The sequence below is a fragment of the Chelonia mydas genome, chromosome 5 (assembly GCF_015237465.2).
Source record: "Chelonia mydas isolate rCheMyd1 chromosome 5, rCheMyd1.pri.v2, whole genome shotgun sequence".
In the NCBI taxonomy this organism is placed as follows: Eukaryota; Metazoa; Chordata; order Testudines; family Cheloniidae; genus Chelonia; species Chelonia mydas.
Genome location: NC_051245.2, coordinates 88,273,382 through 88,287,594, shown reverse-complemented (window position 1 = coordinate 88,287,594; position 14,213 = coordinate 88,273,382). Strand labels below are relative to the sequence as shown.

The 14,213-nt window shown below is 38.4% G+C and overlaps 1 protein-coding gene across 3 annotated transcripts in view; it reads right to left on the bottom strand.

The window, feature by feature from the left end:
* Window positions 1–14,213, bottom strand: part of TUT7 (terminal uridylyl transferase 7) — a 45,972-nt gene that overhangs the window by 19,565 nt on the left and 12,194 nt on the right. For all 3 annotated transcript variants that reach the window (XR_005225727.2, XM_037901749.2, XM_037901751.2), the window contains exons 5-15: window positions 13,146–13,323; window positions 12,589–12,677; window positions 12,053–12,104; window positions 10,263–10,332; window positions 9,200–9,326; window positions 7,280–7,399; window positions 6,074–6,208; window positions 3,364–3,544; window positions 1,897–3,035; window positions 1,644–1,794; window positions 796–882 (exon numbers count right to left, since the gene is read on the bottom strand). Coding sequence is in view for 2 of the 3 variants with exons in the window: in XM_037901749.2 (XP_037757677.1) it covers window positions 796–882; window positions 1,644–1,794; window positions 1,897–3,035; window positions 3,364–3,544; window positions 6,074–6,208; window positions 7,280–7,399; window positions 9,200–9,326; window positions 10,263–10,332; window positions 12,053–12,104; window positions 12,589–12,677; window positions 13,146–13,323 (2,329 nt within the window). In the remaining variant the exon portion in view is untranslated. The remainder of the gene's footprint in view (window positions 1–795; window positions 883–1,643; window positions 1,795–1,896; window positions 3,036–3,363; window positions 3,545–6,073; window positions 6,209–7,279; window positions 7,400–9,199; window positions 9,327–10,262; window positions 10,333–12,052; window positions 12,105–12,588; window positions 12,678–13,145; window positions 13,324–14,213) is intronic.

The window sequence follows — 14,213 nt, the reverse complement described above, 5'->3', positions numbered from 1 at the left end:
TACTGGTTTCTTAAACAGCTATTGTTCATGCCTGCTGATGTCAAGATCTTTTCTCACCAACAGGATGTAAAAAAAATATAAATGGACATGTTTTTGGAGCTTTTTGTTTGTTTGTTTTAAGAAAGAGCACAATCTCAAGGAGGCAGGGCATAATCATAGAATCATAGAGTATCAGGGTTGGAAGGGACCTCAGGAGGTCATCTAGTCCAACCCCCTGCTCAAAGCAGGACCAATCCCCACCTAAATCATCCCAGCCAGGGCTTTGTCAAGCCTGACCTTAGAAACTTCAAAGGAAGGAGATTCCGTTACCTAGGGAGGTGGTAGAATCTCCTTCCTTTGAAGTTTTTAAGGTCAGGCTTGACAAAGCCCTGGCTGGGATGATTTAGGTGGGGATTGGTCCTGCTTTGAGCAGAGGGTTGGACTAGATGACCTCCTGAGGTCCCTTCCAACCCTGATATTCTATGATTATGCCCTGCCTCCTTGAGATTGTGCTCTTTCTTAAAACAAACAAACAAAAAGCTCCAAAAACATGTCCATTTATATTTTTTTTATAATGTATGAGGTGGAAACATCAAGCTTTAACAGTGAGCTGAGATTATTGCAACAGAAAATATTCCCAATTAATCTGAAGGCCTATAGCAGAGTCTTAAACAACTGAACAGAATATTTTAAGAAGAAGTTTAAATTAGCTAACTTTGTTCTTTATACTGATACAATGAAATTGTTGAAAATACTAAAAAAGTGAAACTTTAAAAAAAAACTAAATATGAGTATGAAAAGAAGCTGCACAATTACCTGGAAACTCCTGTCTGATGAAGCTTTCCAGATTTTGCCGTATATGTTGACGAGCCTGATCCTCTATAATATTTGGAGCAAAATCCTCTTTAAAAAAGCCAGAAACACACCCATTCAGGCAAAATATGTAAAAACATTGCCACAGTTAAGTGACAGGAAGGGGGAAAAAAGGAAATTGATGTGGGAGGGGAAGAGAGGGAGGAGTGGGTAGAAGCAGACAAATACTAAGTCAAACAAAAAAATACATTAGGAAAACAGTCGTTTTGTCTGGTCAGAAGTGAAGGGTGCCATACTGAAAGACCAAACGAATTGGGGGGAGAGGGGGCAAGAATGGTTCAAAAAATCTGAAGTCAGCATATCGTTCTTTCTAGAAATGGTCCTGCCTTTGTTCTTTCAAACAGCAATTTCTGGTAATGAGATACAAAATATCACACAAAGAACCGCACTGAAGAGGGTCATACAACATTTTTGGAAAAAGGATGCCTCAGATAGGCTCTGAAGTCTACGTGTAGATGCCTAAATTTCAGGAATATCCAATATCCAGCAGCTTTCATTGACTCCATGTTTAGTTCAAGGAGTCATGAGATCAGCCTCCACACTTTGGATTTTTACTCTTTGGAGGTACAATTTAGACTTATGAATATAACAAGTATCAGGTGCAATTTAGCAATTAAACTAATGTCATTACCCTACAGAATCTCACCTGTTGTACTAAGTTTGCTACTTTCAAAACCCAGCTCCACTGATGCTGTTGACCTCAGAGAATTCCCTAAAGTACTATTAAAATCTAGCTAACTAATTCATATTTTCCATAAACATATTGAAAGAGTGCAGTATTGATGACTTACTGTAACACTGGATGCAAACTTGATCTAAAATATTTGAAAACTTGGGTGTCAACGCTGGCAAAGGGTCTAGCTCAATTTTTTTGAAGTCTTCTGGACAATCCCTCTTTAGGTGACCTTCTCGTCTGCACAAGCTACATACAACCATAGGAGACTGCGTGAATAGAAAGCAAGACATTTTTTAAGTCTACGGCCCTTTCAGGAATCAGAACTATACTTAGTAATATTTCCTGGTGGTTAGATGTTAAAAGCTTACCTTGCCCTTTGTGAAAGCGGGTTTATTAAATTCATAAAAGAGCTCAGATTCCATAAATTGTCCTATTAGTATGCCCTCTTCACAAAGGCTTCCTTTCTCTATAAAATCCTCTTCATTCAAATCTACCCTTAGAGATTTAGCTACATGTTTTCCCAGCTCTGTCTCTTCATATTTAACAGAGACGGACAATTCTTCCTCAGACAGTGCATCTTCATCCCCAGATGCAGTGTAAGTATTGTCCAGCTCATCATCTTGTCCAGTCACAATACCACCACATTCTCTTTGGTTTAGGAGAAAACTCTGTTCTCCCTCCTCTTCCTCTCCTTCCTCATCTGAGTTATTCATTTCAGATAACGAAGGTGCACGTTTGTTCAGGGAATCATCCAGTTCATCAGTCCCCTCTGTGCTCTCCTCATCCATGTCAGCCTTATCGTCGAGTATTACATTGCACTCTAAACCAAACTCATCACTCTCTCTGACTACAGTGCTCTGAACACCTTCAGAGTCCGAAATACTGTATGTTTCAATATCATGCTCACTTGCTGGAATAGGGAGATCTCCATTTTCACTGTAGTCATCCAAGCCTTGATCAATAACTATCACATTTTTCTGCCATTTCTCATCTTGGTCATGTTCTTCCTCTTCCTCCTCCTCCTCCTCATTTCCACTTTCTGTCTCTACACAGCTTGGTTTAAAGTTCTCATTATCACCAGAAATCATCTCTTCAATTACAAAGTCTGAATCTTCCTGAGCAATTCCCAAATGTCCTATATCATCTGCCAATTCTTCTTTGGTCACGCTTTCAGAGACAAACACCTTTGAAGGATCAACTGTACATGCCTGAGGCATGTCTATACTTCTGTCAATAATATTAATACAATCAGCTGCTACCACTTCCCCCATTTGGTCAGCTACGTTTTGCGTATCGGTGGCATCATGCTTTATGGCATCCTTTTCAGGTTCTAATCTTTGTGATGTCTCCTCATTGACATTCAAAGGCTTTTTGGGGCTGGATTTTGTAGGTTTTTTGTGGGGCAAGGCAAAATATTTGTAAGTTGCCCTTAAGCAGTGAAGAATATATTCATAGACTAGCTGACTGTTCAGAGTTCTTGCCACATTCCTCTTTACTGAGTAAGGGTCTGAAAGAAAAAGAAAGCCAGGAGCTAACTGAATACAGAAATCTAACACTTCATTGATGGATATAAAGAAGCAGCAAAAACAGGTTTGATTAGTCCTGTTTTGTTTTACAACAAATTTTAGATATATTGTCAATTAATTTAATGAACTGTTTTAGGAACGCATTAGCAATAAATAGAGCTCTAGACTATGTGGAGGAAACTGTATATGTTTAATACATTTTATAATATCACACAGAAACATATGCCTGAAATTGTTTTGCTAACATATCTGACAGCGTACTTGGTAAGTCAGAGGGCCGATAAGTCTTAATTGACAGACTTCAGGTACCTTCCACAGCCATGCGCTTTTTAGGCCAGTCCTTTGATTCACGAGACACTGGTTCTTTGAGTCGTATGCTGATGACCAGATCAGCCAAATTAAACTCCAAGGCATAGAAGCGAAGCAGTTCTACCCAAAGCTGCCCAACTGGTGCTGAACACTGGTGTCCTGAATCAAACACTAAGGGAACCTGTTAATTAGAAAGCAAAACCCTCTTCAGTTTTAAGGTGGATGAAAAACCCTCTTTTATGGGGCAGAAAAATCATTCTGCCAGTCTTAAACTTGCTTTTCACTGACACACAGTCACGTCTGCGACAAGTATGCAGGTCTCAACAATAAAAATTAATGCTCTACTCAAACAAGGGAAACTACAACATTATGAGAGTTAAACATACTTTACAGCTACAGAAGAGAACAATTGAAAGAGATAGTTATCTTAATTTACACTAACACCTCAAACTCTTATAAATCAAATGGAATAACGGTTGGACAGCGACATGTATGATTATGGCTAATATTAATCATGATTGTGTATTTACATAAAAATGTTCTTGTGCTATAATTAATACATTTCAAAGTGAGCATTTCAGAGCATAAAAACCTCAGTTAGGGTGAAAGATATAGCCTCATCAAATGCAAAACATTCTTCAGAAAGAATCACCCCGTATGGTCACTTAAATGTACAGGCACAAAATGTGCGCTTCAAGCAAGAAGGGGAGGCGACAGACAGAGCAAATTACACAGTTTAAAATCTTTGTGGATATTTATTCTGCCAACTCTGAAAGTTTATCCTCTTTGGTTGGAGTTGTTTCTTAGGGCTAACCATCAATAATTTGGCATGAAGCAAAAGACGTGGATGCTGGGATTCAGTGCTAATCCAGTTTGGTATTGTGACAAATTATTGACACAGTCTTTTAGAGTACATTATGCTTTTCCTTAGATTCAGGCGGTCCTAGCTTTTACGGCTATACATTATCTTAATATACTTTGTAAGAATTTAGTTTACGTGAATTTTATAATGGCTCTGATTTATAAACACAGCACAAATTATTTTTAAAAGATTTCATATTTTTGCTATATAAAGATTGCTTAGTATTTTACCAAATAAGATCTTTTTAGACAAACGTCATGGAGTATTTTACACTTAAAAAATTATAAATGTTAGCCATTGTTGGATTAAGTTTATGTAACTTCTGTATTATAAAACACTCCCATGTGCGATTTGGACTGAATTTATACAGTTATGCTATTTCTAAAAAGAGCAATGCTATTAGATAAGAAAAATAGTAGTTTGAAATTAAGAGTTACTCAGTTGACACAGTCAAGTTTGAAAAAGGATTTTTGGAATTCTGTCAACTACAGTTGTCCCCTAGTTTAACAAATATTAACAACCCAGGACTGTGACCCTGGGACCTCTTGGTGCCAACTGGCTGAGGGCACAGGGGATCTGGTATCTGCATACTGGTTCACTGAAGCGGTCTCTAATGAAAACCTGTGGCACACTGGTCAGCATAATCATTGTGAGATGTGTGTACCGATAATATGTAAGGAGTTACGTATACATAGACCTTAAGCACATAATTTTCAGTGCGAGTTAAGGCAGGTCACCAGAAGGGGATCTACATACTCCTGCCAGGCAAGAGAGAAGAGATGCTTATCTCTGGCTGGCTGGTCAAGTGCATTATGTATTGTCTACTTCACAAATGGAAGCCTACCTACTATCTGAGCACAAGGCTAATCAAGAGATTGTAAAAACCGACAAGAAAGGCGCACAGAGGAAAAAACAACTAATGGGAGGAGAGGAGGGGAATCCTGTTCACAAGTTAAGACAATGGATTTTTGTACGGTAACTGTAGAGAGACAAACTGCATCTTTCACCTAGGAGACAAGCTGACAGCATGCTTCTCTTATGAACAGAGGGTCACAACCAACCTTGCTGCTAAAAGCCAGGAGAAAGATTTTTTGGATGAGACAACCTTTATCAGACAGGAAAAAAAAGTGTTGTTCGTTAAGTTTAGGCCTTGGCTCTTTTTCGGTAAACTTATACTTGTTTTCACTATAAACAAATCTAATGCCATGTGTTAAGCTGAGCTGTGGTCTAAGGAGTAACTGGGAAGCTGTGGTGAACTGCTCCTTTGGGAACAGTGGATCTGGTAATTGTGTGAGTGTCCAGTGGTGTAGGGACTGGTCACTGCAGGCGTGCCTGGAGGACTCGGGTGCTGGAGTGTGCCTATCACTAACCTGGAAAAAGAGAGTGGGGCCTGTGGAGGTCTGGAGGGGAAGTTTGCGTTGTCAGTAGCTGATGGAGTCAGAGAGTGATCCACAGTGGGCATAGAAAAGGCTTCCACATAGCGAGGTGCCTTACAACCCTGGGTATACCTGGCAAGCATCACCAATACCTTAAGACTTAGAATTACTTCCTGGTCTCCTACTACTTGTCACATTTGTCTTTAGATGTCGCATACGCAACAGAAAACCAGTCACTGAATTAGAGAGACAAGGTGGGTAAGATAATACATTTTTATCTCCACCCACTTTGTCTCTCTAATATCCTGGGACTGACACGGCCACGACACTGCACACAGCCACTAAATTATGCAGGTTAGCTTCGCAATACATCAACAATTTTACTTCACTTAAAATAAAGATGGGTGGTCATTGCTGAGAGTAGCAGTAGTGATTTCTAGATTACTACTGAAGTAACTGAAATGGTTCAGACCTTGCCCCTTTTAGGAGAAGCTTCTTTTGCAGAATCAGCATCATCAACAGCAGGATTATACTCCCAGACCACGATATCATTCTCAACATCTTTAAGGTTGAAGTTTACTAATTTGTTTAAGGAGAATCCTCCAATCTGGAGAGTGCAGAGGGAAAGAGGAAAAAACACCAGACACTTTTTTTATCTGAAGGATTTCAAACCAACATCCTCCATACTATTAATCATCCAGAAAAAAAGTCAGTATTTTAAAGACGTACAAAAATCATCATATACTATACCCATAATAAAGACAGGCTTACTGAATTCTCATTCGATAGGGTTCTTCCTCCCCAGGTAATCGGCTTTCTGATTAAATGTCACCAATGCGCACTACAACTCCATTAGTCGATTTTCAAAATAAGAAATTACACGCAGTATCCATCTACTTATGATTTCTATTGGTATCTTTACTTTGTTAGAGGTTCCGTCACGTGGCTTTAAATAAAATTTTATACATACATCGATTTGACTCGTTAACCAAGATCAAGAGCTATATGTAAATAGCAAGTCTGTAAACAATTCTGAAATATGCTAAGGATAAAATAGATCAGTGTTTGAAGAAGTTTATTATAGGCCTAGGATAAACGTTAAGTGCCTAAGTCCCACTCAAAAGTTAGAGAGTTGTTTTTGAAAAAAATTACACATAGGATACCACCTTAATTAATCCCCCTTGTGCCCAGGCACGATGATACAGTCTTTAACTACATAATTGCATATTATTTTTTCCATAGGACCCCCGCCACATCAGTGCGCAGTATGGACCTGCGGTATGGGTGAATCAGGACTGTGCAGCCAAGGAGATGGGGCCACACACTGAACAATGAGAAAACAAAAGAGCGAATAACTGCTCATTAAGTGAGCACTGTCCATTCCGTGCACTGAATGAGGCTAGTATCCTGTGGAAAATAATATGTGATCACGTAATTAAAGACTGCATCATAATGCTTGCGCACAAGGGGAAGGAATTAAAATTGCTCAACCAAACTTAATTGTGGCATGTTCTTGTCAAATATATTATGCACACAAAAACTATATTGATATTTTGCTGTTGGTGACTAAGTGTCTTACTCTCCTGCACAAGGGATAGGCAAGACACAAGCAAGTAATAATTTACAATTATAACAGAAAATATCACCCTCAGATTGATAAGACTTAAGTAGCACATACCCACAATCCCAAATAAACAGGCAGAAATGGCTCTTTCCTCTGTTGTAGAAAGAAAATGACCATTAAAGCAAACACGTAAGATGGCAAACCTCCTTCTTCAGGACGATCAGCACAACACAGCTGTAAAAAAAATTGAAACACGTTAATATTTTTTCCGCATCAAGCTTTTTATTACAAATAGTCTTTTTGGTATCAATCATCATTCTCCTATTTGCAAAACCGTCAATTTAAATACCGGAAGAGAGCGCAAAGATTTACATAACTCGTTTGTCCCCATGTTGTGGGATGTGTTTGGTTCCAAAGGACTTCATGTAGTCATTAAAATCACAGCCGGTGTTCTAGCGTAAGAATACTGAAATCACTTTTCTTGTATGCATTCCATTCTGACAATCTTCCAGCCAATCAAGCTACTGGTTGTACGCAACAGTTGGGATTTGCAGTGAGGGTGAAGGGAAATTGCGTCAATGAGATCTCGGCATAATTCCCTTCAGCTCCTTTAACGAACTGCTCATTTTCAGTTTAAAGAGTTATGGTATAATAAATTCAGAAATTGTGACTCTTATCTTTGTACTGTAATCTCCTCAAGCTATTTCAGAAATCAAGACTTAAGGTGGCATATATGGTATGTATACCCAGAGTACTGTCTAACATTCACAAAGATGACTGGCTTATTTAGGACTTCAAACTTCACCATTTTAAAGCGACTTGCTACATGAAATAAACATACCCTACCTTCCGTCAAACACATATCATACTTGCATCAAACACTCAAAGATTTCACTCATTTTGTCCACATGAACTCTTCCTAATTTGTTTCCATTAACTTCAAATGTGAAAATTACCTCATATGACAAATTTTAAGAATTCTTCACAAATAATCTTCCCCTTCTATGCACTTGAGGCACTTTTGCAGCTGGTACTCAGGTGCAGAGAAGCTGGGATTTCATAAGCAATTTTTTAAAAGACTAACAGACAAAGATATGCATATCAACATCTTTATAATTTCTAAGCGTTGCTATTAATGTGGTTAGACTCTCAGCAATCACGTAACAAAAGAGCTTGTTAAGCAACATCATGGTGGATTTTTTTTGGTACGAAGTCAAGAAATTCCAGCTAGAGTTTCACATCAACCTCTATGATCATATACAAAATGCTGCCTATGTAAAGAGATCTTTAACTAGAAAGGCAAGGTGGCACAGTTGCGGTTGCTGTATACACTATAATTTAGTGCAACAATTAGATAATCTCAGTCAGTGCATGCACGTCATTGGCAAAGAAAATATACTGCACATAACAAATATTGTATTCCTCAGAGGAGGAAAGCCTGTGGGTCATGTTTAAAGTTCAAAGACGTTTTTGAATTATAAGAACCTAATAAAGCAAACTGAAAATTTCTTAAAAGCATGAAATACTGTTATATTTAGATCATTGAAGCAACTGAATAGATTCTTTTTGTACAGTTAGGAAAAAAAAAGAGTCACTCAATCTAAACCAGCGATTTTCAGCTTTCCATACAGCAAGCCCCTTTTCCATAGCAGGGCACACCGTCTATCCAACCCCTAATGGAGCCATATGAAGGACAGGGCAATTGCAATCTGTTTGTGACCACCCGCATCCCCCAAGGTAGAGAACCCCTGCTCTAGATCATGCAAAATTTCAGACCAAAGAGTAACTTTTTCCCAAGAAGAGACTTAGAGCAATCGCATTCCTAAACTACAACTGGAGATTTACTAGCAGGACATTAGACTAAAGGATAAACACCATGAAAACCAGGATGTATCTTGGTTAAACTTTTGTACACTGCCTACCTTCTCTTATCCAGGTGCCTGTTTTGAGAAACTCATCACACAAGAGTTGGACAAAAAGAACAGTTTGAGACGTACACATCCATTTGTGGTTTTTATTAAAAAAAAGACTCACCTTCGCCCAGTACCTGAAGGCAATCACTAGAGGTACAAGAGTTGGTTCTAGTTTTCCAAGAGTAGCCAAATGGTTTGTCGTCAGACAAGCATTTTCATTCCCTGCGCTTACTTTACAAACAAGGCCACTACAATGACAAAGAAACAACCTGAAAATCCTGCAGGTGTTTTAAGGAAAGCCGTATGTCAGACGAAATCTTACAACCTATCACAAAATTGAGGCTATGATGACAGATTTAACAGCCTCAGAGACTTAACATTTACAATGAAAGGAGGCAAACAAAACCAGTTTGACCTGTGTATTTAGTTTTACAATTTAAACATTTAAAGCTTTTACAAGAGCAAAAGCATTTTAAAATTCACAGCAATTCACTCACTTACTTTCTGGAGATTTTTTTTAAGCAACTAAATCATTTAGTCAATGAACTAAAACATCACACATTGTCATTTACTTCCGTGAATCAAAATAATTTCACTGTACCAAACCCCGTTACTAACACAGTTCATAAACTATTTCCAGAGTGCAGGAAAAAAATCAGTAATGAAAGACCAAGGAGCTGCAAACAACTGGTGATAGATTCTACATCAGTAGCTAGTTACACAATATTTCATGAATCTGAAGTGGTATGTGGTAAGTGGGCAAAATACAATGCCTCACTCCTTTCCTCATAGCACTAAAGCTATTTAAGCTCCCCTTACATTGTTTTTTAGGTTTCTTTCATTTGATATTAAATCTGCATCGTCTAGAAGGGAAGAAAGGAAATTTTCTACTTTAGCAATCATCCCCAGTGCAGAGGGGTGCACAGTGAAAAAATAAAAGGTTTTTTCTTATTATTTTTTTTTTATTTTTTATTTTTTTTAAAAGGGGACTGGGGAAGAGGGGGTTGAGGAAGAAATAACCCTTACCCTCTTATTCTAGGCTAGGAATGACTTGCCCATAAGTGTTTGTGTCAAGATCCATGGAACTGTAATAATTTAGTACAGAAATGTTATTTTTTCAGGTGTGGGTATGTGTAATTTACATTGCTATATGCTATTAGAACACACAAATTGACAACTGAGACCTTTGCTTTTCTCTGCACACCACCACTGGTACTCTAGCATGGAAATCTGCATCAACATCAATAAAAGATTCTGGGGGGGGAAAAAAAAGAAAAAGCCACATTAAGCACATTGTTAATAATATTCTTCGTGTTTAAGGAGAAACTCATGTAGCGCAAGGAGTAGAAATAGATTTTGGGTCTATCAGTCTGGCTCATAAAAGGATCACCTCCAATTAGAAATCTGACTAACTCAAGCACGAAAATAGAAAGTTAAGTCTGGTGGGTCAGTACTATCAGACATTGTGTTAATTTAGATTTTGAAAATATGAAAGGAAAAATGCAGTCCAACTATATAAACTTGCAGTGTTTCCAAACAAGATCACATTATTGCTGGTAGAGGAGGCAGCGACTTAGCAGTTGTGTTAAAGAAAATGCTACAAGGAGAGAGCAGAAAGAAGGGTAAAACCTCACACACACACACACACACGGTAAAACAGAAAAGGAGCCACCCTCCCTCTCTTTTTCCTTTGCGTATGTTCTATTTAGATTGTAAAGACCCCGTTTTCAGCTGGGTTCAACCCAGTCTTCACTGATGTGCATAAATTAGGACTGAGTGGCATTTTTTTAGTACCTCAACATGCAGGTGATGAGTTTCCATATACACATTCTAGCTTGTGTACGAAACATCAGCACACCAAAAATGTATGTGCAGATGCGTGCACAAAGTTGTATATACATGAAAGGAGGCTAGGATCTGCAAATAGGGCCTTAAGTACTTTGGGACAAAGACTAGTCAGTCCTATTTCAAGTCAGAAGCACCATGCACACTTATGTCGCTAGGTAAATCATCCTCACAAGCTAGCCTGTGGAAAGAGGGGCATCCCCATTCCTGATGTGAATGAGAACACAGTTAGAATTTCTACCACTAAAGGACATACTGTAGCTAGTATTTGAACGAAATACTAAAGCAGCTAAATTCTTTAGGCCTTATACGAGTGATGCATTTAGTATCTACCATTATCGATTCAGGGTAAGTCATTTGTTGGAATACACATGACAAACCTACGCTAATCAGCTTGTCTGACGGCATTAGTTCTGTAGCGTCGTTGTAGCCGTGTCAGTCCCAGGATATTTGAGAGACAAGGTAGGTGAGGTAATATCTTTTATTGGACCAACTTCTGTTGATGAGAGACTCTAAGGCATGTAAAGGAGCACACCTTACTCTAGGGAGATTTGCACTACATTATGGGCTAGCAGGGGAATATTACAATCAACCTTTGTTTCTGTGATCCCATCAGCAGCGCTCACAGAAAGAGCTAGGGGATCATTACAGAATGTTACACCTTAGAGTGTTGTGGTACACACAATTTTAGGCTACCACTACATAATTCTATCCAAGGCACCACTCCTGCAAAGACTTAGGCCCCTGCTTAACTTCATGCACTGTGTAGTCTCATTTACTTCACATGCTTAAGTCTCAGCAAGGTCACTGGCCAAGTAAATATAGCAACATAAAAACTCCAACTCTTTTCCCTAGCTGTGAAGGGATTTTGGAATTCAATGTACAAAATGCTCCCTCCTCCAATTATGTAAGCTTAATACCTTTACTCTTGTACCTGTCAATTTACTAGTGTAGAAGAAGAATGAAACTACATATGGAGACAAACTTACATTATTCTGTAAAAATCAAGTAAGCATTTGAGCTGTTGCATCTATTTAAAAAAAGTTTTGCATTCAGCGAAGGAGTATTGTGAGAACGGCAAGGGGTGCTTTTGAAATGAAACTGAAAGCAGTGAACAAGTATTTCTTACCACTATTCTTCAGACTTTCTTGTACAAGTAAGAGAACATCTGGTTGAGCCATCTGTGAAATGGAGTCAAATCATAGAAGATTATTATTTAAGCTTCTGAAACATTTGAAAAAATGTGTTTTTTAATGATGGATTTTTAATACTTTCATATTGAAAAGACAGAGGAGGATCACTGTGACACCGAAGGCAAATCACAACATCTGAGGCCCAGTTTCCCCATCTGTAAAATGGGTATAAATCTCCTGCTCTGCCTCACAGGGTTGCTGGGAGGTGAGGTTTAACTCATTTGTGTTTGTGAAGTGCTTTGAGTTCATTGGATTGAAGATGCTATTAGCACAGAGTAATACCACTACTTTAACAACAGATTAAGATGATTTTAGTTAAGACGCAGTTAACAATAGCTCCCCTTGGATCGATACATTTTGGTGAATAAAAATCCCATTACCACTTGGCACCTTTGTTATTAACTTGCTTAAATGTTACTACAAAAGGCAATTCAGCCAATTTTACAACGCTAATAATAACCTGCTTACTTACATTGGCTGGAAACTGGACATCAATGTTTATGTCAGATGTTCTGAAACCAAATCTGCTACAGGAGGAGCCGTACAGCCTTAGCGAGCAATCTGCAAAGAAAGCAATTTTTTGTATATACTCAACATCTTAATCCAAATCCTGCGTTGGAGTGCAGCCACTTTGCAACGCCTTGCCAGCAGATTCTAGTCCTAGAACTGGTGTAGACAGCCATCAGAGGATCACCCCAATTCTGAAGAATCTTTCAGTAGCACAACAGTTCCTACACCTTATCCCTGCTGCTGGTGAAAGGGATTGAGGCCACGCCCAATAGGGCATGGCTTGGGCCTCCTCTAAACCCTGCTGATTCCCAGCCACTCGGTCAGTGGCAGCTGATGTAATTTAGAGCAACCTTCAGGCCAAAATATTGGCACTACGTCACCAAGCAGAACATACTGACAAAAATCAAATTATATTATTGGTAGAACTTGTCAAAATCAGAGATTAAGATTACTCTTGCGGAGAAAAATGCTTTTTCTTTTTAGTATATTTGACCATCAAACCAAATGGCAGAGTTATACCTGGCAATTTTGGGTGCAATAAATCTTCCATCGCTGTTTTAATTTTGAGTCTTTGTTCCAAATCCTCATTATTTAAGCCAAACTCTTGCACTACGTTTTCAACGGCAACACCAATAGCTTGTATCTGGGAAGGTGTTGGTGGAGGCAGGGTAGTCAGCAGTTGTTCTTCTTGCTTTTCCTTCAAGGACAACCATATTTTAACATATTTAAATGACTCTCTTCAGTTGCTTTCATGAGGTAGGGGTAGGTACACACAACCTACCGCCATAAACATTTCTGTGTGCCCATCTATATTACGGAGCTAGTAAGCAGTTTCAAACAGTTGATGCGTTAGGACACAATTAAGGTCTAGAGAAAGATGATATACAATGATTCTATCTAGATAAAGAGTTAGAGACGTCACGAGGCTTCGGTAATTTACAAAAATCCATACACCTATATAAAAGGCATAGGAAAACATCCCTTTCTCCTTATAAGGAGTGGTATGGGATAATGAAGTTGAAGACAAAAGGGAAACCTTGTAAGTGCCTTTCAATTCCTTTGGTCTTCTGGGGCAAAGGTGGGGAAGGAGGGCAGGCACAGCAGAAGTTTCTTTCAGTAATAATAAAATGTCAAACTGCAGTTATGCTGGCAATAGTTTTCAATACATATAAATATAAAGCTGTTATTTTAATTATTGATATATATTCTCTCATACTGGAGTATTCAACAACCCATTCATTTTATCTAGGCTATTGTCAAAATGGCAATTAAAAATTTTAAAATTCATTCTTACCAACTCATTCTAAACCAAGTATATTATAGCTGTCAGAACGCCACTAAATGACATATTAAGAAGAGAGCAGATACAGTTAATGATACTATTACACAACTCATGAACAACAAATAAGGTTAAGTTGTGACAGCTTTTTATTACACACGCAAAAAAAAAAACCTTTAAAAAAAAAACTTATGACCTGTACAATAATACTGAATTATACATTGAATGAAAGCTCCCTTGAATGATGGTTATTAGGAGATATCAGTAATATCCTAGAGGCAGTCCCGAGTTCACTCTATGCTGGAAAA